General features: G+C 48.2%; 1 protein-coding gene across 1 annotated transcript; it reads left to right on the top strand.

Annotated features, from left to right (window-relative positions):
- The first annotated feature begins 13667 nt into the window (after positions 1-13667).
- Positions 13668-25917, top strand: LOC143835007 (dorsal root ganglia homeobox protein-like). The gene is made up of 3 exons (XM_077332054.1): positions 13668-14050; positions 18165-18340; positions 25004-25917. Exons 1-3 carry the CDS (start codon positions 13879-13881, stop codon positions 25271-25273), a joined length of 618 nt encoding a protein of 205 aa, XP_077188169.1. The 5' UTR covers positions 13668-13878; the 3' UTR covers positions 25274-25917.
- The last annotated feature ends 478 nt before the right edge of the window (positions 25918-26395 follow it).

Raw genomic sequence — 26395 nt, forward strand, 5'->3', positions numbered from 1 at the left:
AGGAAAGCTTTTTAAGACTTAAAAAAATCTGGCATAATAAAAAGATCCTTGGGGGGGATATTCAGCTTTTTCACTGGGACTCAGGGCAAATTACAAGTACAAAAAGGCTTTCAAAGGATTAGAGAGATTCATGCAGGAGAGGCTATCATGCAGTGGCTAATAGCCACGGTGCCTACAGGGAACCTCCACTTTCAGAGGCAGTTAACCTCTGAATCCCAGTGGCAGGAAGCAACATCAGGATAAGGTTGTCCAGAGGAACTGATTGGCTTGATGGACCACTTGTCTGATCCAATAGGGCTCATCTTATGTCAGTCATTGGATTAGAAGACACATTCAGGCGTACTCCATTTATGCTGTACCTTATTTGGGTCTGGTGGGGGGACAACTAAAGCAGGATAACATTTTAGACTCACAGGAACTCTTCTGAGGCAGAATAGGCTGGGAGGGTGGCAAGGTTTGAAACCTGGGTGTGTCTTAGACGTCGTTCTGGCATCCTGATTACTACACCATAGGGGCTGGCACACAGAAGGACAGCAGTGTCCAGGATCCAAAAAGCACAAACCCCGACCTCTTAATTTCACTAGCAAAAATGATATGATCTGGAAGGTGGGGTGTCTCTTGATGCATTCTGGAGTAGCTTTTGCACTCGTCCATTTTCCAGCTGCGGAGACGTAAGTCATTTGCTCCCCCCCACCCCACCCTGGTCTGGGATTTGTAGCTGAACTGGAATTCTCTTTGGTTTTAAAGACCCTCATATAGTGCTACACTGCAGTCTGAAGGAAGAGGATGCTACATGAGCGCTAAGTGGGTTTCCTTTCTGCCTGGGTGGGACCTTGACCACTCGATAGGTTTATGTCCCTTCGACATCCGTGAAAAAAGAAAAGCACAATCGGGGTAAAGTTAAAGAATGGAGAGGGGGCTTCTGTATCACCAGCTTGGCATGCAGAAGTGCCCACCTTCCATACCTAGCATCTCGGGTAAGGGGAAAGCCCTCTCAGCCTGAGGTTCCTGGAAAGGGGTTGGCACAGGGATGCCAGCCTCTTGATGGGACGCATGAATCCCTTGGAATTATAGCTCATCTCCATAATGCAGAGAAAATGGCTGCTTTTGGGGGGGGGTGTACTCTGTAGCCTTGTGCCCACTGAGGTCCATACCCTCTCCAGACTCCACCCCCAAATGGGCAGGAGTTGCTTAACCTGGACCCATTCTGCACACACAGGATAATGTATTTTCAATGTGCTTTGGCACCTGGATTTTCCTGTGTGGGACAGGAAAATCTACTTCTAAAGTGCATTATCTGTTGTGTGCAGAATAGGCTCTGATAAATCAGCATCTCCTTCCCTTCCCCACCAGTGGCCAGGAGGGGCGTGGAAGCCCCCAGTTGGCATAGGCAGTATAGCATGTGATGAATACTAACTCAGAGGGAGGTTGAACACCTGTCTAGCTTCACTGCTAGGGAGGCCTTTGGCTTAGACGTGCAAAATTTCCAGAACTTTTGAAGCCCAGCCCTTCAGAACCCAGCATTTCTTTTTGGGAGGGAAAAACGGGCATTTTGGGGGGGATTGAATTCTATGCAATACTTGGTTGGTGTCCTCTCAAACCTAAATTAAATTTACTGTTTTGACACATTCAAATGCATCTTTTATAACTTATAACACCATATTTTATCATTTATTTAAATCATTTGATTTCCACTGCTCCTAGCCAGCGAGCAGCAGGTAACAACAATCATTAAAAATCTTGTACAATATAATATCCATGAAACATTAATTTAAAAAAAAAACACCCTCCCTAACCCACCTCCAGTTCCCACCCTTAAACCAAACAGTTCCTGAAGTTGATCCAGGGACAGGGTAATAGGGCTACCGGAGCACCAGAGCGGGAAGCAAGATCTTCCACCAGCTCACTCCGGCCTCAACCTAACGCCTGGTGGAAGAGCTCCATTTTACAGGCCCTGTGGAACTGGTCAGTGCAGTAACAGTAAGAGTACAGTAACACTAACTTATATAGCATATAAAATGCTCATTTATTTAAATATCTGTTCCACATGATATATTTCTGGTAAGGGGATAGGAGGAGGAGTGTGTCTCATGGCGTAAGTGCCACTCAGCGCTTAACACCCACTCAGGGAGGCTGTCCCACCCCTGACTGCCTCTTTCTCCAACCGGCTTGCCTGTCTGTCCAGCGGCCAGCCAATTGCCTTCCGCCCCCCACTCCTGACCACCCCCTCCTCCTTTTACTTCCCTCCGAGGCTCGGAGGCTGCAGATCCCTGCCGTGTGAGAGCTGCCCAGTCCTGGGAGGAGGGGGAGGCCGTCCACAGAGTTCTTCCAGCCCATCCCAATCTAGTGCCCATTGTATTCCTGAATGCAATGGGCTTGGCCCCTAGTATACAATATAAAATTGCAGTATTGGACATATTTATGGAATTTAAAAATTCATTTTTGTGGCTTCTGTGCAGGCACACGGGGGCCTACGCTTTCGCTGTCCTGCCGCAGAGAAGGCCAAACAAGCTTTTAAATGAAGTTTTTAGATCCCAGGAGTGCTCTACCCGCCCCTCACAGAGGAGGCTGAATTTCCTGCCCAAAAGTCATTTGAAGTGGCAGGGACTAAGCCTCTTCCTTCAGTTCTCCTTCTGCCACCCCTGAGAGGACTGTTCAGCAAGCTAAAGCAGAATATTTACCTCAGATTGAGGTGAGTGACTTGCAATTCTTATATTATCGTTGTGAGGACATGACCTTGTTTGACTAAATAAATGAATGTGTGTGTTAAACGTGGAGAGAAAATGGCCCCGAATGAAAGCAACTGAGCCTGCCCACCCCCTGTGGCTGAGAGAAGAGCTTGAGAACACCTCAATCTGGCCACCGAATCACTCCAAAAATTGAGGGAAGGAAGAGCAGCTCGTCTGGAGACCCTCTGGTAGGAAATGGTCTCAGGCCTTCAAGCCCACAAGGAGCGATAGCCCAAGGGGCTGATAAATGGCCCAGTAACCACCTCGGTGACCTCAGTGCCAGTCCTGGTGGTGCCTAACTTGAATGAGGACTCTGCCTTGTCTAGGGCCACACCTATCCCATCGGTGAAGGAGATGGAGGAAAGAGTTGGGCGTTGCCCCATTTATTGCTATCATCTAGAGACGGTTTGACTCCTCTATGTTGGCAGGCACCATCTCATGAATTTCCTCCAGGCCAGGCTAGATTCTGGAGATTTTTGGTGGAGGGATCACTTAGCCATGAAATTGGGGTCACTGTGGGTAGGCAGGTAGTTGTGAGTTCCTGCATGGTGCACAGGGTTGGACTAGATGACCCTGAGGTCCCTTCCAGTTCTATGATTCTATGATTCTATCTCCTTGATGCTGAGATGCGCCAATGTCAGCCGACACTCTCAAACAATACTGGTAACCGGAGGGCCAGATGATGGAAGTCATCGCTGGCTGCAATGTTGAACATCATTATTTGGCACCAAGACCAAATGAGTCAGCATCAATGCCAAAGACACCATTGGTGCTGAGATGCAACATGCCATCTCACAGCCATCACCAAAGAATCACTGCTGAATGTGGGGAAATAGCTTGGGTGCTATCGACCCCCCTTCTTTCCTCCTCTAGCAGGTTATATTAGGGGAATGGGCTGAGTCGAATTGTACTGAGATTCCGCCGTATCTTATGCATTTATCTTTTGATTGTAATTTTTGTCTGTGTTTTAAGGGAAGTTTTACTGGTTTTTTAATGCACATTTTGCAACCTGCTACAAGCCTTTTTGGGAGAGGCGGTTAAGAAATTTAACAATAAAAATAACAATAACTGTTGTTATTGTTATTGTTATTGTTATTGTTGTTGTTGTTGTTGTTGTTGTTGTTATTATTATTATTATTATTATTATTATTATTATTATTCAGTGGTTCAGCACCACCAGGACCTTCCTCCCATCACTGATACAGAACGGGAGCTGGAGGCCTGTTGGCCATCTCAGGGGATAAGGTTTGATGGCTTCAGGTTTCTCGTTTGATGGCTTCTCGTTAACCAAAGTGGAGCGGTTGCTAGGGTAAAAATGACCCCCTGCCCCTTAATCCCTGTCTGTCTTGGCTGTGCCGAGGGGGAGGAGCCCTGGAAGTGATGTCAGCTGACCCTGCTTCCCTGTTATGCCCCCGGAAGTGACATATCACTGGAAGTGACATCACCACCATTGTTACTAGGCAGGCTGGAGGAGGACTGTGGGGCGGGAGAAACAGGAGGTGGTTTAAGCCAGGTGTAAGCCCCCCTCCCAGGCACAGAAACCACAAGAGAACTCATGGGGCGGTGGGATAGGAATCCCTGCTCTAAGTGCTGTCTCCCATGACTTTGAGATCTTCACGCATGCCTTGTTATTAAGCTGCAAAGCATTTAGTGCTAATATTGCCACACAGGGTACCTGTTCAGGACATGGGTTTAGGCTATAAATAAGACTGTTAAAGCTCAAGGCTATGGAACCTGCCCTTGATTCTTTTGTACACACAATTCAAGAACAACAGGTCCTTTTTTGGCCATAGGGGACACCACAGAACCTATGCTGCCTTGGAGGCTGGTGGAGTTACCTTTGTTGGAAGTTTTTTGGCAGAGACTAGATGAGCACCTGTTGGGAGTGTGTGTGATAAAAAGTTGGGGTGGGGGGTGGGGGCTGAATTGGATGGCCCCCGAGATATCGGGGGGCTGGACTGGATGGCCCCCCTGTGGTCTCTTCCCGCTCTGTGCGATTCTGCGCCGTTCTTCATGCTTGTGCATCACAACATAAAATTCTTGATCTAAAAACAATACCTTAAATAGTTTTTAAACAACAGGCACTGGGGAAACAGTTCTGCAGAGTGTTTGATCCTCCCGATGCAGTGAAATCGGGGACACAGTCTCATCTCCTCTGCGCCCCTGGACGGGGGCAGCGTACCTTCATCTTGGGGTCAAAGGTGAGCCTGAGCTGACGTGACCTTTGCCACTGGGAGGCTGTTGCGCTAACATGTGTCTCCTTCTGTGCGCGAATCCCCCGGCGTGACTCTCTGGGAGTTAGTGGCTGATCCCCGGTCCGTCACCAAAGCCTCCTTTTGTCTGAGTTATCGATCAAGGTTTTGAGCTTCATTAAAGGACTTTCTTTGGTTAATTTCCCAGTGTAAGCTCTTTATTAGTGAAATTGGCCAGTTAAGGTCCAGCGCGAGGAAAGGTGCAGAGCTGTCAGGCAGCCGGGAGAGGACTGGGGAATATCGATCGCTGTGTCGGAAGAACTTTGTGCCTTCTGAGGACAGGAGATGGTGGAAAGATGCCTCTGAATGGTTGCCATTGTAAGAGCGACTGGTCCAGAATCTGCAAGGACGGCGGCTTATTCCTTGTGTTTTATACGGCAGCCTGAAAGCTCCAGTTCTTTGGCCATAGTGTGCAGAAGTTCAAGAGAACTTAAGATTCACCGATATGCTGCTAGGGACCTTCCAGTTTTCCCTCTCTGCAGATTCCACCGTGTTGCAATTATCGGTTTCTTTTCTTCCTGCAATCCTCTGGGTTTTGTGCCATTTTCTATTATTGTGCTGGCCTTTCCCCTGCAGAATGAACATGAGTTGTCGACATATCAGTAGATCTGTGTCATATGTATCAATGGGAAAGGCTGTAGGTACGAATGCTATACAAATTGCACACAAAACCTCATTCGATGCTCATTTATTGGGCAAACAGATCAGCAAAGAAGAAGAGCTGTTTGTTTGTTTTTTGGACCTTGTTTTTTTACTACCCAAAGGAGTCTCAAAGTGGCTTATGAACAACAGGGCCTTCTTTGATCTGTTATGGCTGGTTCTGGTCCTGCAAGGCGTTCATATTGGCAGAATGCTCAGCCAGCAAGTATTTCTTATTCCTCCAAAATAGCCAGTGTTCGATGTCTGAGAATTCTGCCCATATGAAAACCTTCAACTCCCCTGTTGAAAGTTGAAAAAAATCTGTGTGCATCTGTATAATTGACCTCTGATGAAGAACTGTAGGTCTAGGTCTAAACATTTTGGCATATTGGTGTACTCACTTAGATCAGTGGTTCTCAACCTGGGGGTTGGGACCCCTTTGGGGATTGGATGACCCTTTCACAGGGGTCATGGCAGGGCAAGCAGCTTGGCCGGGAGGGGGGTGTTGCCACTCCTCCTGAAGGCACCCACCCATTTATATACAATTTATAACCAATTTCTATACAATCATGAAGAATGGATCTTCATGCCATTGGTCAGTTTCGGTTTAATTTCTGTGAAAGAACACTTGCATCATTTTAGGGTTGGGGGTCACCACAACAGGAGGAAGTGTATTAAAGGGTTGCGACATTAGGAAGGTTGAGAACTTAGATGTTTTTTTGTGTGCCAAATAGATATTCTTTTATGGTTTTTAAACATTTGAGCTCTAATGATAAATTGTTTAGATTTTTCTGTAATCGATTTTATCCCTAACCTTTTTTTTTGGTTCTCATCCATCCTCACCGTGTCTCCGTAATGTGGAGGGGCAAGACGGAAGAGAGAGCCTGATGGTTTGTGTGTGTGTGTGTTTGTGCCTGCTTTTTTCCTGCCATTGTGACACTTTTCATTCTGCCTTGTTTTATGTCAGTGGTCTCATTTTTTTACACTTGTTGCTAACCTCCAAGTGGCAACCAAACAACCAAGGGGAAAATACACAAGCTATTCAAAGAGAACCAAAACGGGTATAAACCCAGTTTAGTTTTAAAAAAATCTAATATAAATTTATTTTATGAGTGTTTTGTTATTTATGATCACAACACGGAATGCACAGAATTTACACATTTTTTTTCAATATGTAAGAATTTCATACACAATTTCAAATTCATGGACAATTCAAATACAGCCATAAGTTTTAACCTCAATTTATACAAAATCACAAATTATGCAACATCACATTAAAGGTTTTCACCATGGTACAAATTAATCAGTCTTCCCAGAATTACGACTTATCCAATGACAGATATCAGATTTCCTGGAGAAAATGGCCATAGAATCACACAGGTGGAAGGGACCTCCAGGGTCATCTAGTCCAACCCCCTGCAGAATGCAGGAAATTTGCAACTTCAAAGGGGGGGATATCACATCCCTGTTGAGCTCCTGCCCCTCCCCAAACACTTCCCTTCTCAGTGTCCACATCCAAATATGCAGGAACTGACCAATCCAGAGTTGGCAACCCTAATTTTAATGCAATTGTGCAAAATGAGAGGTTTTTTGTACCAAGTTTAGTGGTATAAAAAACGGTGACTGGGCTTCCTCCAGAGTGACATGAAACCTGCAGCCAAAACTAGAATGTACAAATCAAAACAACAACCAAATCTTAGTCGCATCCCTAGCGCTGCTTGAGTTCCCAGCAAAGGTTAGATGAGGACCAGAGACCTCCTGATTTACAGCCCATCCTGGTTTCTTGGGTTTTTGAGCAGCTTGTTCTGGGGAAGAATGTTGGTATACCGTCTCCCAAACTTTGTCTCAAATCTGCTGGGGGAGAGGGGGGGGGTGCCTCTCCAGACTTGCTTTGTGCCCATTCCAATCCCAGACCTGGTCAAGAGGTTTTTGCATTCGTAGTGCTGTGGTCAATTCCAAAGCAGGGGGGGGGGATCGACGGCTGGCAGTCTTTGCTAGCATCAACCTCCCCAGGAGTGCCAGCCCAGCATGGGGTGGAGAGCCCCTGCCGTGCGGCATTCACGGGGGCGTCTGTGCGGCTTACCCTTTCCCATAGAGTCGTTGAATCAGGAGTGACCAGGACTGATCGATCCTGCCTTTTGAAAGGCCTTTAACTCATTTTGTCCCAACCTTTCGACAGGCGACAGGCGAGGCAAACGGGAAGGGACGGGACATGGGTAGAGTATTGATCAAGAATCAGGGGCTGTTTGGAAGACCAAAGTAAGCTCCTTAACAAGTGACACCCAAATGACACCGTGCATTCTGCCATTGATCCCTTCGCGCTCCCAACGCATCTGTTCTCCCTCGCCCCAGATGAGCGGTTACGCTTCCTTCTCTCTTATTGCATGCTGGGCCTCTGTCATGGGAACGGCAAAACTTTGGCACACTTGTTTTTGGAGTTCTAAAATATTGGGTGCCCGCATATTCCGTCCACTGTAAGGACGGCCGGCCACCTTGCAGTGGAACCTGCCAGTCTATTGATGCACCTTTTGGATGTGCTTTCAGAGCAATGACGCGTACAGAGAGATGATGGGCAGCCTCCTCTGCGGGCAGGCCACTCCACCCTGGAGCACTGGAAAGGTCTGTTCATAGTAGAAGCATCCCCTGCTGGTGGAAGGTAAGCTGAGGCTAGAACAGTGGATTGTCCAGAGACACAGCAGGTAACCTTGTGTAGGTATGCATTTAAGGGTGTACTGAACCCTCGCAAGGCAGAGATGATACTAATCAGGAAGGTGATGCTAGGGAGGTATATAGGACAGGAACCTCAGTTGGGTACAATTCCTTAGAGTCCACCCTCCAGAGTGTCCCTTTCCTTCGGGGGACCTGCTGATCTCTGTTATCTGGAGATGAGCTGTATTTCCAGGGGATTCCCAGGTCCCACCTGGAGGCTGGCATCCCTCCCCAGACTGCCTCTCCTATTAGGCCTCGTTTGTCATTTTGATCCTCCCTGTGTCTGTTGTCTAGAGCTGGACTCCAGATTATGTGAAGATGTTGTCAAGGGACAGGAGTATTGCCCCCCGTTCCTGGAAATCAAATTTTGTGTCTCTTTCTGGTTTTCCGGAGGGTTGATTTGGTTTATGTCCACTTAGAGCCTCTTGTGGCGCAGGGTGGTAAGGCAGCAGAAATGCTGTCTGAAGCTGTCTGCCCATGAGGCTGGGAGTTCGATCCCAGCAGCCGGCTCAAGGTTGGCTCAGCCTTACATCCTTCCAAGATCGGTAAAATGAGTACCCAGCTTGCTGGGGGGTAAACGGTAATGACTGGGGAAGGCACTGGCAAACCACCCCTTATTGAGTCTGCCAAGAAAACGCTAGAGAGTGTCACCCCAAGGGTCAGACATGACCCAGTGTTTGCACAGGGGATACCTTTACCTTTAATGTCCACTTTTTAAAAAGCCTGTCAGTATTTGAGTTTTGGTTTAAAAAAAAATCCCAAACATCTCTATTTCTTCCTCTAGGCTCCGGCTACCTCATTCATTCATTCATTCATTCATTCATTCATTCATTCATTCATTCATTCATTCATTCATTCATTCATTCATTCATTCATTCATTCATTCATTCATTCATTCATGTTTATAATTACATTTGTATGCCACCACTCCCAGACCTAAGAGCCTCTTGTGGCGCAGAGTGCTAAGGCAGCCGTCTGAAAGCTTTGCCCATGAGGCTGGGAGTTCAATCCCAGCAGCCGGCTCAAGGTTGACTCAGCCTTCCATCCTTCCGAGGTCAGTAAAATGAGTACCCAGCTTGCTGGGGGGTAAACGGTAATGACTGGGGAAGGCACTGGCAAACCACCCCGTATTGTGTCTGCCATGAAAACGCTAGAGGGCATCACCCCAAGGGTCAGACATGACTCGGTGCTTGCACAGGGGATACCTTTACCTTTACTCCCAGACCTGCCAGCTCACGGTGGCTCACAACAGACAATAAAAAGCCAGTAAAACCCCAAAAACCCAACCCTTGGCCCCACAAGATTGGTCCATTGGGTTCATATTTTGACTGGTGTCAGTTTTCATTCTCAATTTTTTTTGGGGGGGCAGTATGTTTGACACTGTCAGCCCCCTGTGGCCTTTCCTGCTTCCATTTCAATTGTGGATTTCCTCAGCCAGGTTGATGCATTCATTTCTCCCTTGAGTTCCGCTCTGAACTGACTCCATTTTTTTAAAAAAAAAGATGGCTGGGGATGGAGGGGGGGGGTTGCTGAGGCAGTAAAGGGAGTGGGGTGGGGGAACACATCCTTTCACTTGTCAGCATTCTTTTGCCTCTGCTAAAACTTTAATCCCTGCTCTGAATGAAGATAAATTGAGCCTCCCCTCCCCATGCCCCTGTGGACACCAGCATGGTTCATATCAATTCCCTCTAGAGGGGAAGGAGAAGTTGGCTAATCCAGCTAAAGTTTCTATTGGATGTGGGATGGGCAGCTTGGGAGGGGGTTCGACTGAAAAGTTGTCACCCCCACCTGTTAAATAGCAGAGGAAGGCAGAAATGAGACCAGTTGGATTTGCCTAGCAGCGAAACAAGATCTCCAGAGCCATTTCAGGGACCGGTGAGTGAATCTGGGGCTTTCCTTTCTACCCGGGCTATAAATAAATGAATAAATCCTATTTATTATACAGGCTATAGCAGAAGATAGAAGACAAAGAAGAAGAGCTGGTTATTATATGCCGCTTTTCTCCACCTGAAGGAGTCTCAAAGAGGCTTACAGTCGCCTTCCCTTTCTTCTCCCCACAACAGACACCCTGTGAGGGAGGGGAGGCTGAGAGAGCCCTGATATCACTGAGGAAGAAGAAGAAGAAGAGTTGGTTCTTCTAGGCCGTTTTTCTCTACCCGAAGGAGTCTCAAAGCGGCTTGCAGTCGCCTTCCCTTTCCTCTCCCCACAACAGACACCCTGTGGGGTGGGTGAGGCTGAGAGAGCCCTGATATCACTGCTCGGTCAGAGCAACTTTTATCAGTGCTGTGGTGAACCCAAGGTCACCCAGCTGGCTGCATGTGGGGGAATGGGGAATCAAAGCTGGCTTGCCAGATTAGAAGTCCTCACTCCTAACCACTACACCAAGCTGGTGTAGAATAAAACTTTAGAAGTCTGATCAGAAATCAATATAACCAGCAGTGGAATGTATATAGCAGGAGAAAGTCATAACATCCCAGTAGAGAAACTCAGGGCTTTTCCACAGGCGATAAATATAGTGAAATGCTTACCTAATGTAGGCGTTATATTCCGGCCACTCTGCATGACGTTGCCCACATCCAACGTCTGGCCAGCTGACAGCTCGCTACATCCTCCATTTTAAAGCGCGAGTTGGGGAATCACATAAAGTGGATTCACAAATCTAGAAGAAGAAGAAGAAGAAGAAGAAGAAGAAGAAGAAGAAGAAGAAGAAGAAGAAGAAGAAGAAGAAGAAGAAGAAGAAGAAGAAGAAGAGTTGGTTCTTATATGCTGCTTTTCCCTACCCGAAGGAGGCTCAAAGCGGCTTACAGTCGCCTTCCCTTTCCTCTCCCCACAACAGACACCCTGTGGGGTGGGTGAGGCTGAGAGAGCCCTGATATCACTGCCGCTCAGAACAGTTTTATCAGAGCCCCAGGTCACCCAGCTGGCTGCATGTGGGGGAGTGCAGAATCGAACCCGGCATGCCAGATTAGAAGTCCGCACTCCTAACCACTACACCAAAAAAAGTGCAAGCGATCTGAGAGCAACCAGCAGGCAACTAGCAGAAGAAAGGTAGGGAGGCTCAAATGTGCTAAATTCTCCTGCATCATCCTACCCTCACACTTATCTTCCTCTCCCTTGTTCCTGGGGACAGGAATTTCTTTTTAAAAATGGTGACGTGGCTGGAGCAACGAATAGGCGGACATGTGTGTAGGCAATGCCAGAAATAAAAGAGTTTTTTTTTTAAGTTGTACCACAAAGTGTGCCTCTCGAAAGTTTTCTCCCCCTACCCAATCAGGAAAGATATTGATTTTTAAATGTATCAAAGGACTCATGACCCCATAAGGGGTGATGTTAAAAAAGCATCATGCATCTATGATTGCATGTATAGGCATTGCAACAGAGAAATACAATTTAAAAAAAATTAAAACAAAAAATTAGCGGGCATTGCGGGACCTTTAAACTGTGTCAGAATATGGATGGAGGGGATTGGTTGCCTGAATTGATTGACAGGCAGAAGCGAGTTGCATATAAGGCGCGTTGCTCTCTTTGGCATTTTCCAGCAGCAGATTTGGAAGGTGAGATGCGTGAAAAGGTAGCAGACAAAAGAAAGACAGCAAAAAGGTGAGGAGGGTTTGGGAAGTGCGATAAAGTTTAACGCTTTGCCATTGAGCTGGCGTAATGCTATTTTTACTGATGTGCGTAAATGTCCTCAATCAGCAAGATTTTTTTTTAAATAAAATGTAATGAAAATGATTTTGAATCCCCCCCACCATTTCTATCTGAGGATTTTTGTTCAATACAGACTTAATTGTTCTCCCTTCCCTACTTTCTCCTCACAATAACCCTATACGGTGGGTCAGGCTGTGAGGGAGGGACACAACAAAGTCCATGAATCTCAAAGGTCATGAACATCATGGTCAAGTGGGGATTTGTGTACCACAAGGCTATGCTAGCTTGCACAAGGGGGGGGGGGGGAATGACAGATATTCTAAACCAGGGGTAGTTAAACTGCGGCCCTCCAGATGTCCATGGACTACAATTCCCAGGAGCCCCCTGCCAGCATTGGGCTCCTGGGAATTGTAGTCCATGGACATCTGGAGGGCCACAGTTTGACTACCCCTGTTCTAAACAGTGGACAAAATGATGAAGGTAAAAACAGAAGAATCCCGACAGGGGGGAGGTTCCTGCCTTTGCTCCCATTGGATGGGTTGCTCTGAAGTCACAGAGATGCTGTCCCTAAGGAAGCAACTCAAACAGAAATGAAATTGAAATGTACTGAATGAAACTGAGAAATGAAACAAGGAACCTTAACATGACAACAGCTCGCAAATCTGAGGGCAACCCCTTACAGGTGAACTGTGGAACCTTCTGCCAGCTTACATTTGTTTGCCGATTTTTGATTGCTTTGGTTGCCATGGACAAGTGGAGTGAACTTCTGCTTTTGACCTTTAGAGGTCTTCTGTTTAACTGTTTAACTGTTTAATCTGTTTAACTGTATATTTATTTAATTTCCCAGTATCCCCAGTTAAAGGATGTCAGCGTGCTGGAAAAGACTGTGCTCTGCTTTAAGCAGGGGTCTCAACATTTGAAACCTGTGCTGCCCCGGCAGAATTATAAATTGTCGGTACATAGCAATTGCATCCATGAGATGTTAAGGAGCATATAAATATCACTTGCCCTTGAAGGAAATTCTGCTTAGGTTCTGTGTTCGTTTTCAACCAGTAAAACCTTAACAGATGTTTCATGTGCCATTCTTGTTGAACAAAGCGCAGGGGTAGCCGCTGGGAGGGGCTAGTGGGAATTGTAGTCCATGGACATCTGGAGAGCCGCAGTTTGACTACCCCTGCTGTACAGGGTAGAACACAATTAGAAAAAATATATACTAATAATATTGATTAATCAAGTTAAAAACCGAAGGTTTATAGCAGGGGTAGTCAAACTGCGGCCCTCCATATGTCCATGGACTACAATTCCCAGGAGCCCCTGCCAGCAAACGCTGGCAGGGGCTCCTGGGAATTGTAGTCCATGGACATCTGGAGGGCCGCAGTTTGACTACCCCTGGTTTATAGCATAGTTTCAATAAAATCAATGCCTGCATGCGTACTAATGCCTCCTTTTGAAGTGAAGCATAACTTTAATAGCAGCTTTTTAACATTTCAGGCAGAAAATCTGCTTAACACGGTGCCTTTTGTCTTAAAAAAAATCATTTTCTATGTGCACAGTAACACAGTAAAGAGCCTTGTGCTCCGATGGCAGCTATGGCTGAAACCACTTTGAAAAACTCTGCCTGGCTAGTCAGGTTTCAAGCTGCCCACTGGGCCTCACCCACTATCTAAAACCACATGGTGGGCACCACATTGGGTACTCCTGGCTTGAAGATCCTGCTGTCCATCTGAGGAGGTGATACTAGCTTGGTGACCCTCGGGTTGGACTCGGACCAAGACAGTTTCTATTCATTTGTGCCTAATTTTAAGACCTCTTCAGGCTGGCTGATCAGATGAGTCCACTTCTTGACTCCCCTACCCTTTCCTTGGGGTTAGCCCCATTTCTAGCTGAAGAAAGAGGGCAACATGTACCATCTGCGTGGGGGCTTTCCTTACCCCCTGGGCCCTGGTGCCTCCCCATCACTAGCTTACGCCGTGCAGCTTCTGCCACAGATGCCAGAGTCTTTCCACTTGCTAGCTGGGCCGGCGCCCTGGGTGTCACCTTTCTGCAACATCGCCGTGACAGATCCCTTGGCAGGTAAGAGGATCCAGGGGCGGAGGGTGTTTCTCTTTTGTGGTTGGGACTGGCTAACAGATGATTCCAGGAAGAAAACTGGGACTCCCCTATTTACCGTGAAGTCACCATTCTTAGCAGTCAATGAGCTGAGATTTGGCATCCCTGGTTCATGGCTTGGGACTTGGTGCACATGGATACAGCAACCAAGGCACAGGCATAACACAGCAAATTACTTCCCACACCCACACCCATGCACAAAATATCTTTATTGGCATAAAGGAAGGAGAAGGAGGAGGAGGAGAAGAAGAAGAGCCGGTTTTTATACCCTGCTTTTCATTGCCTGAAGGAATCTCAAAGACCGTTTACGCACTGGAAACTTCACTGCCCCAGTTCCCATGTAGGAGGACAAATCGGGGGCAGTTGAGGTGCACTGGGCCAAATACTTCCCCGTGTGGGTACAGGAAGAGGTGGGGCAACCTGCCACGACTAAAACTCCAGCCTGCATCCCAGCATGAGACCTCCAGTGCGTAAACGGTCAAAGCGGCTCACAATTGCCTTCCCTTCTTCTCCCCACAACAGAAAACCTATGAAGTAGGTGGGGCTGATAGACCCCTGAGAGAACTGCTGTATGAGAGCCAGTTTGGTGTAGTGGTTAGGAGTGTGGACTTCTAATCTGGCAAGCTGGGTCCGATTCTGCACTCCCCCACATGCAGCCAGCTGGGTGACCTTGGGCTCGCCACGGCACTGATAAAGCTCTTCTGACCAGGCAGTGATATCAGGGCTCTCTCAGCCTCACCCACCTCACAGGGTGTCTGTTGTTGGGAGAGGATAGGAAAGGTGACTGTAAGCCACTCTGAGACTCCTTCAGGTAGAGAAAAGTGGCATATAAGAATCAACTCTTCTTCTTCTTCAACAGCTCTAACAGGACTGTAACCAGCCCAAGGGGTCACCCAACTGGCTGCGTGTGGAGGAGCGGGGAATCAAACCCAGCATGTCAGCTTAGAAGCTGCCAGTATTAACCATTATACCAGGCTGACCCTAGGTTAAGAAGAAGAAAAACAAAGAAAGATAATCATAGCACACCAGTAGTTTTTGATTTAAGAACAGTAGACAAGGGCTAACATACGATGGAAACTGACTATATATTACTTAAGATAGCGATCCCCAACCTGTGGGCAGTGGACCACATGTGGTCCTTTGACTAATTGGAGGTGGGCCCCGAAGAACGCCTCCCCCCCGGCCCTTTACTTCATCCCCCCCAGCCCTTTACAACACACTTCATTATTGTGGCGTGTCTGTATCTTATTTTGAAGGGATGTTTAAACATTACCATAGCGATCAGAGAGCGATAGGGCAGTGGCTGAGAGTAGAGGAGTAAACTACCCCCCCCCCCCACCGGGCCTCAGGAAAAGGCGTTGAGTGGTCCCCGGTGATAAAAAGGTTGGGGACCACTAACTTAAGATAATAACAGATTCTATTCTCATATGTATCAACAATTACTTTGCTAAGAAAGACAGCAGTAACTTTTAGGTTAGGACTAACATGCGATGGGAACTGAATATGTACTTTTTAAGATAATAACAGACTATACTCTCACATGTATCAACTATTATTTTGCTAGGTAGTTGTTTTTTTTCTCTTTCCTCTTCTTGTAAGCGCTTTATATACAATAAAAATAAATAAAATGTTTCTTTAAAAAAAGAACAGTAGACAGAAAACCAGCCATAAGAAAAGTGACGTTAACATCCTTATCACTCAATAAAATCTTTTTATTGTCTAGATATCAAAGGCATTACAGGTCTTCGCTGGACAAAGGGCAGTCAAGTATCATATGCAGAATAGTAGCAGGGACACTTAGTTAACAAAGACATAATCTGTTTTTGAAAGGGATGCTAGCAAATCTCCCTTGTTGTATGCGTGACGGAAAGGCATTCAGCCAAGCAAGAGTAAATGCTCTGCAATAAAGGGGGTTCACCAAATTGGAGAACTAAGCCGGCATTGCCCCCATGCTGTGCTTGAAGACCAAGAGGGCAAGGAGAGCAAATCATGGGAATGGTTGGATGATTCTATTGGAATTCTTGATCAAGGAGCCTTTGTTTAATTGGATGCATGCCAGAAGGCTCATCTAGAGATAATATGCAGTCATAGTCAATGCCAATTTGTTTAAGCATGGTCAGGATGGTAAGTGACTTCCCTCTCAGCCTGTGTGAGAGTATCACACTTCTTGGTTCCTGTTCACTTGGGAGAGTTTCCGAAATTTAATTAGAGCATGCGTAGAGTGCCGTGCGTATGAGTTGATTGGCAAACGCAAAGCCGAGGGGACAAAAATAGCCTCTCAAGCCAGTCCGCTTGGATGGGATCTGTGTGATGATTGCACCCCAACTATTTGTGTGGGGCATGCCCCAAATGCACACAGGAGCTAGGACTGCCAACCTCCTGCTATTACAATTGATCTCCAGGTGACCAAGATCAGTTCTCGTAGAGAAAATGACTCTATGGCATTACACCCTGCCAAGGGTCTTCCCCTCCCCAAGCCCCGCTGTCCCCAGGCTCCACTCCCACCCCAGATCTCCAAGTATTCCCAGTCCAGAACTAACGTACATCCATCTGTTTGGTAAAGCCCCATTTGCAAAACACACAAAGAGCGATTGGGTTATAAATACGGATGTGTGCTTCGGCTCGGTTCGGCTAAGATTGGCTCGGTTCGGCAATCACCGAAGTCCGAGGCGGTGTATAGGAGGCCAGCATCAAGCCACTGCCCCTCCTCTCCGTGCCATGATGCTGGCCTCCTACACACCGCCTCTGGTTTCAGTGATCACCGAAGCAGCCGAACCAAGCCGAACCGGCCAAACTGAGCCGAAGCACACATGCCAAGTTACAAATGTACATTGAGAAGGTCTTTGGGCAGTGTTGTATCACTGTAGCTGTAGGCGTAAAGGAAGCTCATGAGCCCAGAGTTACAGCTGACCTCCAAATCAGTTCCCCTAGAGCAGGTTTCCTCAACCAAGGTTTTTATTCATTCATTTATTAATTTAATTTTTATACCGCCACTCACTGTGACGTCTCGGGGCAGTATGAAACCCTGGGGTTTCTTGACAGCCCTGGAAGGGTTTTCCAAATGGATGGGACTTAATTAATGTTTAATCTATTTTTTAAATTTGTTAAACTTTTATTGGGTGATATGACCATACATGGACATGTTGACCTGTCTCTCTCCCCCCCCCCCTCTGAATGGCTGCTGGTGGGCCTGGAGGAGGTGAAAAGGGCCTTGGGAGGGTGGGGACACAGCTATGCATCCCAACCATAATTTGCACAATCGTGCCACTTCTATAGTTTCTCGAAGCCTGAAGTGCATTTTTGGGTTTTCTCAAGAGTAAAAAAGCTGAGAAGAAGAAGAGTTGGTTCTTATATGCCGCTTTTCTCTACCCGAAGGAGGCTCAAAGCGGCTTACAGTCGCCTTCCCTTTCCTCTCCCCACAACAGACACCCTGTGGGGTGGGTGAGGCTGAGAGAGCCCTGAAATTACTGAAGAAGAAGAAGAGTTGGTTCTTATATGCCGCTTTTCTCTCCCTGAAGGAGGCTCAAAGTGGCTTGCAGTCGCCTTCCCTTTCCTCTCCCCACAACAGACACCCTGTGAGGAAGGTGAGGCTGAGAGAGCCCTGATATCACTGAACAAGAAGAAGAGTTGGTTCTTATATGCCACTTTTCTCTATCCAAAGGAGTCTCAAAGCGGCTTCCAGTCGCTTTCCCTTTCCTCTCCCCACAACAGACCCTGTGAGGTGGGTGAGGCTGAGAGAGCCCTGATTTTGCTGCTCGGTCAGAACAGTTTTATCAGTGCCGTGGTGAGCCCAAGGTCACCCAGCTGGTTGCATGTGGGGGAGCGCAGAATCGAACCCGGCATGCCAGATTAGAAGTCCGCACTCCTAACCACTACACCAAACTGAGAGAGGCTGCCCTAGAGGAAATGGTTGGTAGTCTGATCCAGCCAGTGTTCTAATGTCTTAAAATGCCAGAGAAATGGACAGAAGAGGAAAGGGTGTGTATTTATGGGGAAACATTTTATCCAGCATCCCATGAGGCCAGCCCTGAGTTCACGCTTTTTTCCCCCCTTTTTCCTCTCCACCCAACTTGCTCAGAGGTTTTGCTGGCACTCCACTACAGGCTGCCCCAGAAACAGCGGAGGAACCGGACGGCGTTCACAGAAAGGCAGCTGGAGGCACTCGAGAGCGCCTTTGAAAGAACCCACTACCCAGATGTGGGCACCAGGGAACATCTGGCCAGGTGTGTCAACCTGCCTGAAGCTCGGATCCAGGTAATCTTTGGAGTCTGTGCTCCTTGCTGCCTTCCCCCCCCCCTGCAGAGTCAACATTGTAGTCTATCTGGAAAACAGAGAAGGAAAGTAAGTCATCTACTTCCTGACGCTGAGTCACTCCAGCAGGGGACACTGCCACGGCTTCCATTAAAAAAGAAAAGAAAAGTGAGGTGGAATCATGGAATCATAGAGTTGGAAGGGACCTCATGGGTCATCTAGTCTAACCCCCTGCACTATGCAGGACACTCACAACCCTATCGCTCATCCACTGGAACCTGCCACCCTCTTGAACCTTCACAGAATCAGCTTCTCTGTCAGATGGCTATCCAGCCTCAGTTTTAAAATTTCCAAAGATGGAGAACCCGCCACCTCCCGAGGAAGCCTGTTCCACTGAGAAATTGCTCTAAATGTCAGGAAATTCTTCCGGATGTTTAGACGCAATTTCTTTTGAATTCATTTCATCCCATTGGTTCTGGTCTGTCCCTCCGGGGCAAGAGAGAACAACTCTGCTCCATCCTCGATATGGTAGCCTTTGAAATACTTGGAGATGGTTATCAAATCCCCTCTCAGTCATCTCCTCTCCAGACTAAACAGACCAAGGTCTTTAGATGCTCTACCATGCATAAAAACTCTATGGTAAACCAGAGTTTTTGTAAATGCTAGAGCACCTAAAGTCTTCACTTTTCAATCGAAGCCATGACAGTGTCCCATGTGGAGGGATATCAGGAGTGATATAGTGGGTGCTCTAGCATTTTACAATAGCTCTATGGTAAAAAAACAAAGAGTTCCTGTAAAATGCTAGAACACCCACTGTGCCACTTCTGTTTTGTACCTGAAGCGATGACAAACTACTAGCGTAAGACTCAAACATGCTCCCTTGTCCCCCCCTACCTCCAAAGAGCCGGAAGGTCTAGCATCCTTAGCTCCACCCCCCAGATCTCCAAAAAAATTCCCAACCCAGCATTGACAAGCCTTCAGGATTGGTGTTTTGAGAATAAAATGGAGGAAGGGAGAAGGGCGTGGCATGCTTTCTTTGGGTCTCCAGTGGAGAGGAAAGTAGTGTGTAAATCCTTATCCATGGTTTATCTATATATTTGTGAAACAGCCTGGGGGGTGGAACATGTCCGCCTGTCCAAGTTGGAATAGGGCCAGTCAGGCCCTGCCCTTGCAGTTCCTGCTCTCCGTCCCTAGACTCTAGCCTCTTTGCTCTCAGATGCACCTCAGTGCTTGAAGCCAACAGCAGGTAAGAGGGGAGGCAAAGGGTCATGGTGGTGGGCCCGGCCTGCTGACTGCCTGCTAAGGAGCTCTGTCCCAGCCCTGCTAACGAGCTGGCCAGCCCCTGCCCGCCCCACTTGATCTGGTTGCGAGCTGAGGCCCAATGTTACCTTAAGCTTCCCCGCTGGGGGCCCTTTCAAGGCCCGTTCTTAGGAACCAGCTTTGGAACTTGTAGCCACGGGGTGGAGACCGTGCTGGTCGCCCTCATGGATGATATCCGGCGCCAGCTGGATCGGGGCGGCTCCGCCATTCTCATGCTTCTAGACCTGTCAGCCGCATTTGATGTGGTCGACCACGAGTTATTGGTACACCGCCTCGCCGGAGCTGGAATAAGGGGGACTGCGCTTCAATGGCTGGTCTCCTTCCTCCAGAACCGGACGCAGAGGGTTGCGATGGGGGAGAGTTTGTCGAGCCCTTGTGAGCTCCCTTGTGGGGTTCCGCAGGGGGCGATACTCTCTCCCACACTTTTTAACATCTATATGCGCCCTCTAGCCCAGCTGGTCCGGGGCTATGGGCTGGGTTGCCACCAATATGCGGATGACACCCAGCTCTACTTTCTAATGGACGGCCGGCCGGACTCCACCCCGGATACATTTGCCAGCTGTTTGGAAGCGGTAGCTGGATGGCTCAGGCAGAGTCGCCTGAAACTCAACCCCTCCAAGACGGAGGTCCTGTGGCTGGGCAGAAGAGGGCAGGACCAGGAAGCGCGCCTCCCATGCCTGAACGGGGTGCAATTAACACCTGCACCAGTTGCCAGGAATTTGGGAGTGACATTTGATGCCTCCCTCTCTATGGAGGCTCAGGTCACCAATGTAGCTCGGACAGCATTTTTCCATCTTCGCCAAGCCCGGCTACTAGCGCCCTACCTGTCCTCGGAACACCTGGCCACAATGATCCATGCAACGGTCACTTCCAGATTAGACTTCTGTAACTCGCTCTACGCGGGCCTTCCCTTGTCTTTGACTCGGAAGTTACAGCTGGTCCAAAATGCGGCTGCCAGGGTCCTCACTAGAACACCTTTGAGGGCCCACATTCAGCCGGTGCTTCGTCATCTGCACTGGTTACCAGTCTGTTTCCGAATCAGATTCAAGGTATTGGTATTGACCTTTAAGGCTATACGCGGTCTGGGTCCCATCTACCTGCGGGACCGCTTGGTTGCTTACGCCCCCCCAGGGCACTCCGCTCTGCGGGTATGAATTTACTGGTTGTCCCGGGCCCACGGGATGTGCGCCTGGCCTCGACCCGGGCCAGGGCCTTTTCAGTCCTGGCCCCAACCTGGTGGAACGAGCTCCCAGAAGAGCTAAGGGCCCTGCAGGATCTACCAGCTTTCCGCAGGGCCTGTAAGCCGGAGCTCTTCCGCCAAGCATATGGTTGAGGCCAGGGCAGCTCTCCCACTAATCCATCAGAGGATCCCCTCCAATATTGAGATCTCTAACACCGAGATCATGGTTAGATCTATTGTATTGGTGCCACCCTCTTCTGAACATTATTCTCTCCACCAGGCTGAACTAAGATCAGAATTGTGACCACCGCCGCTATATGTTATGTGATATGTTATAGGTAACTTTTAATTGGGGTTTTTATGGGGATTTTATTGTGTTTTAACTATTTATGTTGTAAACCGCCCTGAGACCTATTGGGAGAAGGGCGGTCTAGAAATTAAATAATAATAATAATAATAATAATAATAATAATAATAATAATAGATAAAGAATGCAGGAAATCAGTTTCTGTCCTTTGATTCCCCAGTAAAAGGATTTCAAGAAGTTGATGAGGAGGAGCACGGTTCTCTTGGTGGTGACGAGGGGTGAAGCTGACATTTGTTGGAACCGGTCACAGTGGGCTCTTTGGATGTATCATCCAAACTGAGCAGAATTAGGCAGCTTCATGTGGCTTCAAGGCAGTCCGATGCCTTATCCTGGGGAAGGGTCAGGGGTCAGGGGTCAGGGTCAAGCACAGGCTTTGCACACGAAAAAATTCAAGACTTTAAAGCCCAACAGTTTTGTCTTGTCAATAACTTTGATTTGACATTTTTAAAAAACCTAATTAAAAAAAAAACAGGGTTTTAATGCTTGATGTTTTCACATACATCTTACACAACAATCTGATTCTTGCAATTGTTCCCCCCCCCATGCTAACCACCTGGAGGCTGGAAACTCTGGTTAGCTTGCTAGTCTTCCTTCAGCAGATTGCATAAGAGGATTCCTGGCCCAACACTCACTCAGCGACTGGCCCTGCTCCGGCGTCTGTAAGCAACCAGTTGTCTTTGCAGACCTACTCTACTGATTTAGACAGCCCTTCCACTATCAGGAATGCTTTGAAAGGGTTTAATCCTGAAATCAATCTGGTCAGGCTTCTCGTGGGGGGTAGGGAGGTGCTGCCCAATTGCATTTGCTGGTCTTGTTGCTAGAGAGGAGCTTAGGAAGGGAGAGGAGAAATTTTGTGGCCCTAGCTCTGGAGAGGGCATGTATGAATGAATTCTGGAGTTAAGGAGAAGAAACAGCTATATAGTACATACTAAGTTTTGTTCTCACTACAGAGTTTAGGGTGGCACAGGCAGTGTGCTCCTCCTATTATTACCCTCACAATGACCCTGCGAGGTAGGATGGGTGTGGAGAAAATGAGCAGATCAAGGTTGCCCAACAGGTTTTACTGCTGAGTATAGATAGGAAGTCGGGATGTAGTCTATCCCTGATGTCACAAGCCCTGATCATGTAGAACCTGAAGGTCACCCAGAATTACAACTGATCTCTCGATGACAACAATCAGTTCCCCTGGAGAAAATGCCTGCTGTGCTGTCCAGACAGCAAGTAGCCAAAATACTGAGAGGTAAGAGATATTCTCCCCTTTTGCTTTAAGAGATAGGATGCTGGGAAATTGCAGTCAGATAGCTCTTTCCCTTGTTGCCTTAAAATAAGGTGGGAAGATCAACCCAATTTCCTGGCTAGCAGCCAGGGTGGGAAAACTCTCCCTGCCCCTTGCCCTCTCCTCTCCCTCCAAACTCCATTGTTAGACTTTAGCTGTTCACAGCGGATGGAACTGGTGCTGATTTCCATCAGAGAAGACCGCACGCAATTGCTACCTGATTAGATGGACTCTAGCAACCATGTAAGTCTGTTATTATGAGATGCCGAATAAATGTGATTGGAAACGAGTTGAATCTGCATTGGACACTATCTGTGAGCAAGCGTCCTGCTTGGGCTCTGGGCCAGAACAGCTGCTTTGGATGTTGGACTGTAAGGCATTACACCCTGCTAAGGGACTTGCCCTCCCCATACCCCTCTCTCTCCAGGCTACACCCACATAGCTCCAGGAATTCCCCAAATGAGGTGTTGAGGTCCATAACTGTATTGTGGGGAAGAAGAAGAAGAAGAAGAAGAAGAAGAAGAAGAAGAAGAGTTGGTTCTTCTATGACGCTTTTCTCTACCCAAGGGAGTCTCAAAGTGGCTTACAGTCACCTTCCCTTTCCTCTCCCCACAGCAGACACCCTGTGAGGGAGGGGAGGCTGAGAGAGCCCTGATATTCCTGCTCGGTCAGAACAGTTTTATCAGTGTTGTGGTGAGCCCAGGGTCACCCAGCTGGCTGCACGTGGGGGAGCGCAGAATCGAACCCGGCATGCCAGATTAGAAGTCCACACTCCTAACCACTACACCAAACTGCCTCTCAAGAGAGGAAGTTATTCTAGGACACTCTAGAACTGCCTGAGTTGCTAGCTTTTTACCAAGCGGGGAATTTTTGACCTGGTGTTGAGGTTCATAACCGTGGTTCTCCCACCTGCATTGGGAAGAGGAACAGTGCCATGAAGAGCATAGTGGGAGAGCATGAGAGAGGGCAAGTATTGTAGATCAGTCTAGGGCTGGTTCTGCACTTTCTTTACCCCATCCCGTTGTCTATCCTGCTGAATTCAAATAGATTTGGACCCAGGTCTTTCTGCTTGAATTGAAACAGACTGCGTTCTACACTTAATTGTGTGACTGCTTTCTCCTTCCTACTTGATTGGGGAAGCTCAGAGGGGGAGAGAGGAGCAATGGTCACAAAGCTTCAGCCGGTATTGAAGGAGCAGAAGGCTGGAGAGAGGTTTATTTCCCGCTGTTTTACAGCCAAATCAAGTGTGGGGGGGGGGGTTTGGAATGGAGCATGAGGCTGCTTGTTTATTTTTCTTTTCCTGAAAGAGCAAAGGCAGGGGGAGAACAAGGGGGTGGGGGAAAGAAAATCCAAAAGTAAAATCTCGGCACATACAAGTGTGGGCTTGGAGCACAGTCACTTTAAAAATAAGGGCAAAAATAAGTCTTGTGAGGCAATGGCAACCGAGAACCAGGCAGTCTTTGAACGAATGCCCTGACCAATCAGACTGCTTTGCTACATCAGTTTTGGAGGTGCAGAGTTGGGGGAGGAAGTTAATTTGGCAAAATCCAGAACATCTACACTTAATACTGGGGCTTTGCAGGGGAAAGGTAATGTCATCACGGATCAATCATAGATGTTGCAGAGGGAAAATTTAAAGAGCTAAATATTAGAATAGAAATTGAATACCTTGTAGAGGACTTTTTAAAATTCAGGGTCACCGTGGATAAAAAGCCCAGTGCAGATCCAGCCCAGAACTCTCTGAGTTGCTAAGATTTTGCCATGCGGGGAATTTCTCACCTGCCATCAAAGTTCATAGCTGTGGTTCTCCCGCCTGGATTGGGAAGAGGAGCAATGCCATGGAGCAGCGGTCCCCAACCTGCGGGCTGCGGCCCGGTGCCGGGCCTCAAAGGCTCCCTCTCCCCGCCCCGCCCCGCCCCCGCAGTAAAAAACTTCACAGGCCGCAAGCTTGCGGCCCGGGAAGCTTCTTACTGCGGGAGGGCGGGGAGAGGGAATCAGGGCCGGGCCGCGCATTCGCGCATGTGCGGCCCGCGGGCGTGGCCTGATGCGCGGGCATGGCGCAATGCCCTGCCGGTCCCCAGCCTCAGAAAGGTTGGGGACCACTGCCATGGAGGATACAGTGAAAGAGTATGAGAAAGATATTCTAGGCTGGTCCAGAAATCCTTGAATTGCTAGCTTTTTACCAAGCAGGGAATTTTTTACCTGGTATTGTGGTTCATAGCTGTGGTTCTCCAATCTGATTTGGGAAGAGGTGCATCCCATGGAGGGCGTGGTGGGAGAGAGGGAGCAATAAAGTTATTCTTGGCCAGTCTTGAATTCCTCGAGTTACTATACTACATGCAAGGAGAATATGCCAGTGAGAAATTTAGCCTAGAATTATCTGACGTGCTAGCTAATAGGGGTCTTCCCCCCCATCTTTGCTATGGTGATTCTCCAACCTGCTTTGCGAGGAGGGCTGTATCACATTTTTTTTCCCTGAATGCATCCACCATCCTTAATCCTCAGATGCATTCCCCAACACAGGTGTGGTTCAAAAACCGGCGTGCAAAATTCCGCAAGGACCAGCGTGGGCCACTGAAGAAACCCCATGGAGCTGAACCCTCTACTTCTGGAGAAGGTGGCAATGCAGGAGAAGACTTCCCTTTGCAGCCCCCTCGGATCGGGCGTGCCTCAAAGAACATGGTGCGGGCAAGGGAACAGGTGGCCAAGACGGTGGCAAAGGAGGGCATGGAATACCCCACGCTGCATGTCCTGGGGTGCATTTCGAAAGCACCGGCAACTTCCCCACTTTAAGTCATGTGGCTGGGAAGAGAAAGTGAAAGGTCGGGCTTAGCAGTTGAAGCCATTTTGGTCAAGAGCAGCGGCCGCTAATCTGGATTCCCCACTCCTCCACATGGAGCCAGCTGGGTGACCTTGGGCCAGTCGCAGTCCTATTAGAGCTGTTCTCGTAGAGCAGTTCTGTCAGAGCTCTCTCAGCCCCACCGACCTCACCAAGGGTCTGTTGTGGAGAGAGGAAGGGAAGGAGATTGTAAGCCGCTTTGAGACTCCTCTGGGTAGTGAAAAGCGGCCTATAAGATCCGACTCATCTTCTTCTTTGCAGCTCAGGAGTATCCTTCTGATCATAGTAGTTGGCCAGGTAGGCAGAAGTTCATGGCTGGATTGCCAACTCCAGGTTGGGAAATTCCTGGAGATTTGGGAGGTAGATCCTGGGGCAATTGGGGTTTGGGGAGGGGAGGGAACCTGGCAGCATATAACCTCCCTCCACCCTCTTAAGCCGCCATTTTCTCCAGGGGAACTCACCTTCGTGGTCTGGAAGTCAGTTGCAATTGCAGGATTTTCTCCCTGAGGCTGGCGACCCTAAACCGGATCCAGTAAATTCCCTGCTGTAATTTACTTCCAGGGTCCAGAACGGAGACAGAAAAAGGCAGCCAAAATAATCAAAGGGGCTGAAACACTTAGGATTTAGTTACGGGGTGGGGGTGGGGGAACGGGGGAGAAGAGGTAGGGGTGGGGGTGGCACTGTATATATAAACCTACGCTTAGGACAGAAAGGGTGGAGAGAGCAGTTTTGTCTTTCTTCCCCCTCGAACAACCCTTTCACAGGGATTGCGGCAGGGCAAGCATCTTGGCCAGGGTGGGGGGGGGGACGCCATCCACACAACAGCCTTGCGGGGTAGATCGAGATAGAGCGTTCGTCTGTCTGGAGCAGCGGAAAAGAGTGAGATCGGCATGGTGGGACCAGAAGCAGAACTGAACCAAGAAACCCCGGGGGAAAAAACAATTTATATACTATCATGAACAATGGATCTTCATGTCGTTGGTCAGTTTCGGTTTAATTTCTGTGAAAGAACCCTTGCCTAATTTTATGGTTGGGGGTCACCACCACATGAGGAACTGTATTAAAGGGTTATGGCA

Source organism: Paroedura picta, chromosome 4, assembly GCF_049243985.1.
Source record: "Paroedura picta isolate Pp20150507F chromosome 4, Ppicta_v3.0, whole genome shotgun sequence".
NCBI classification, from domain to species: Eukaryota; Metazoa; Chordata; class Lepidosauria; order Squamata; family Gekkonidae; genus Paroedura; species Paroedura picta.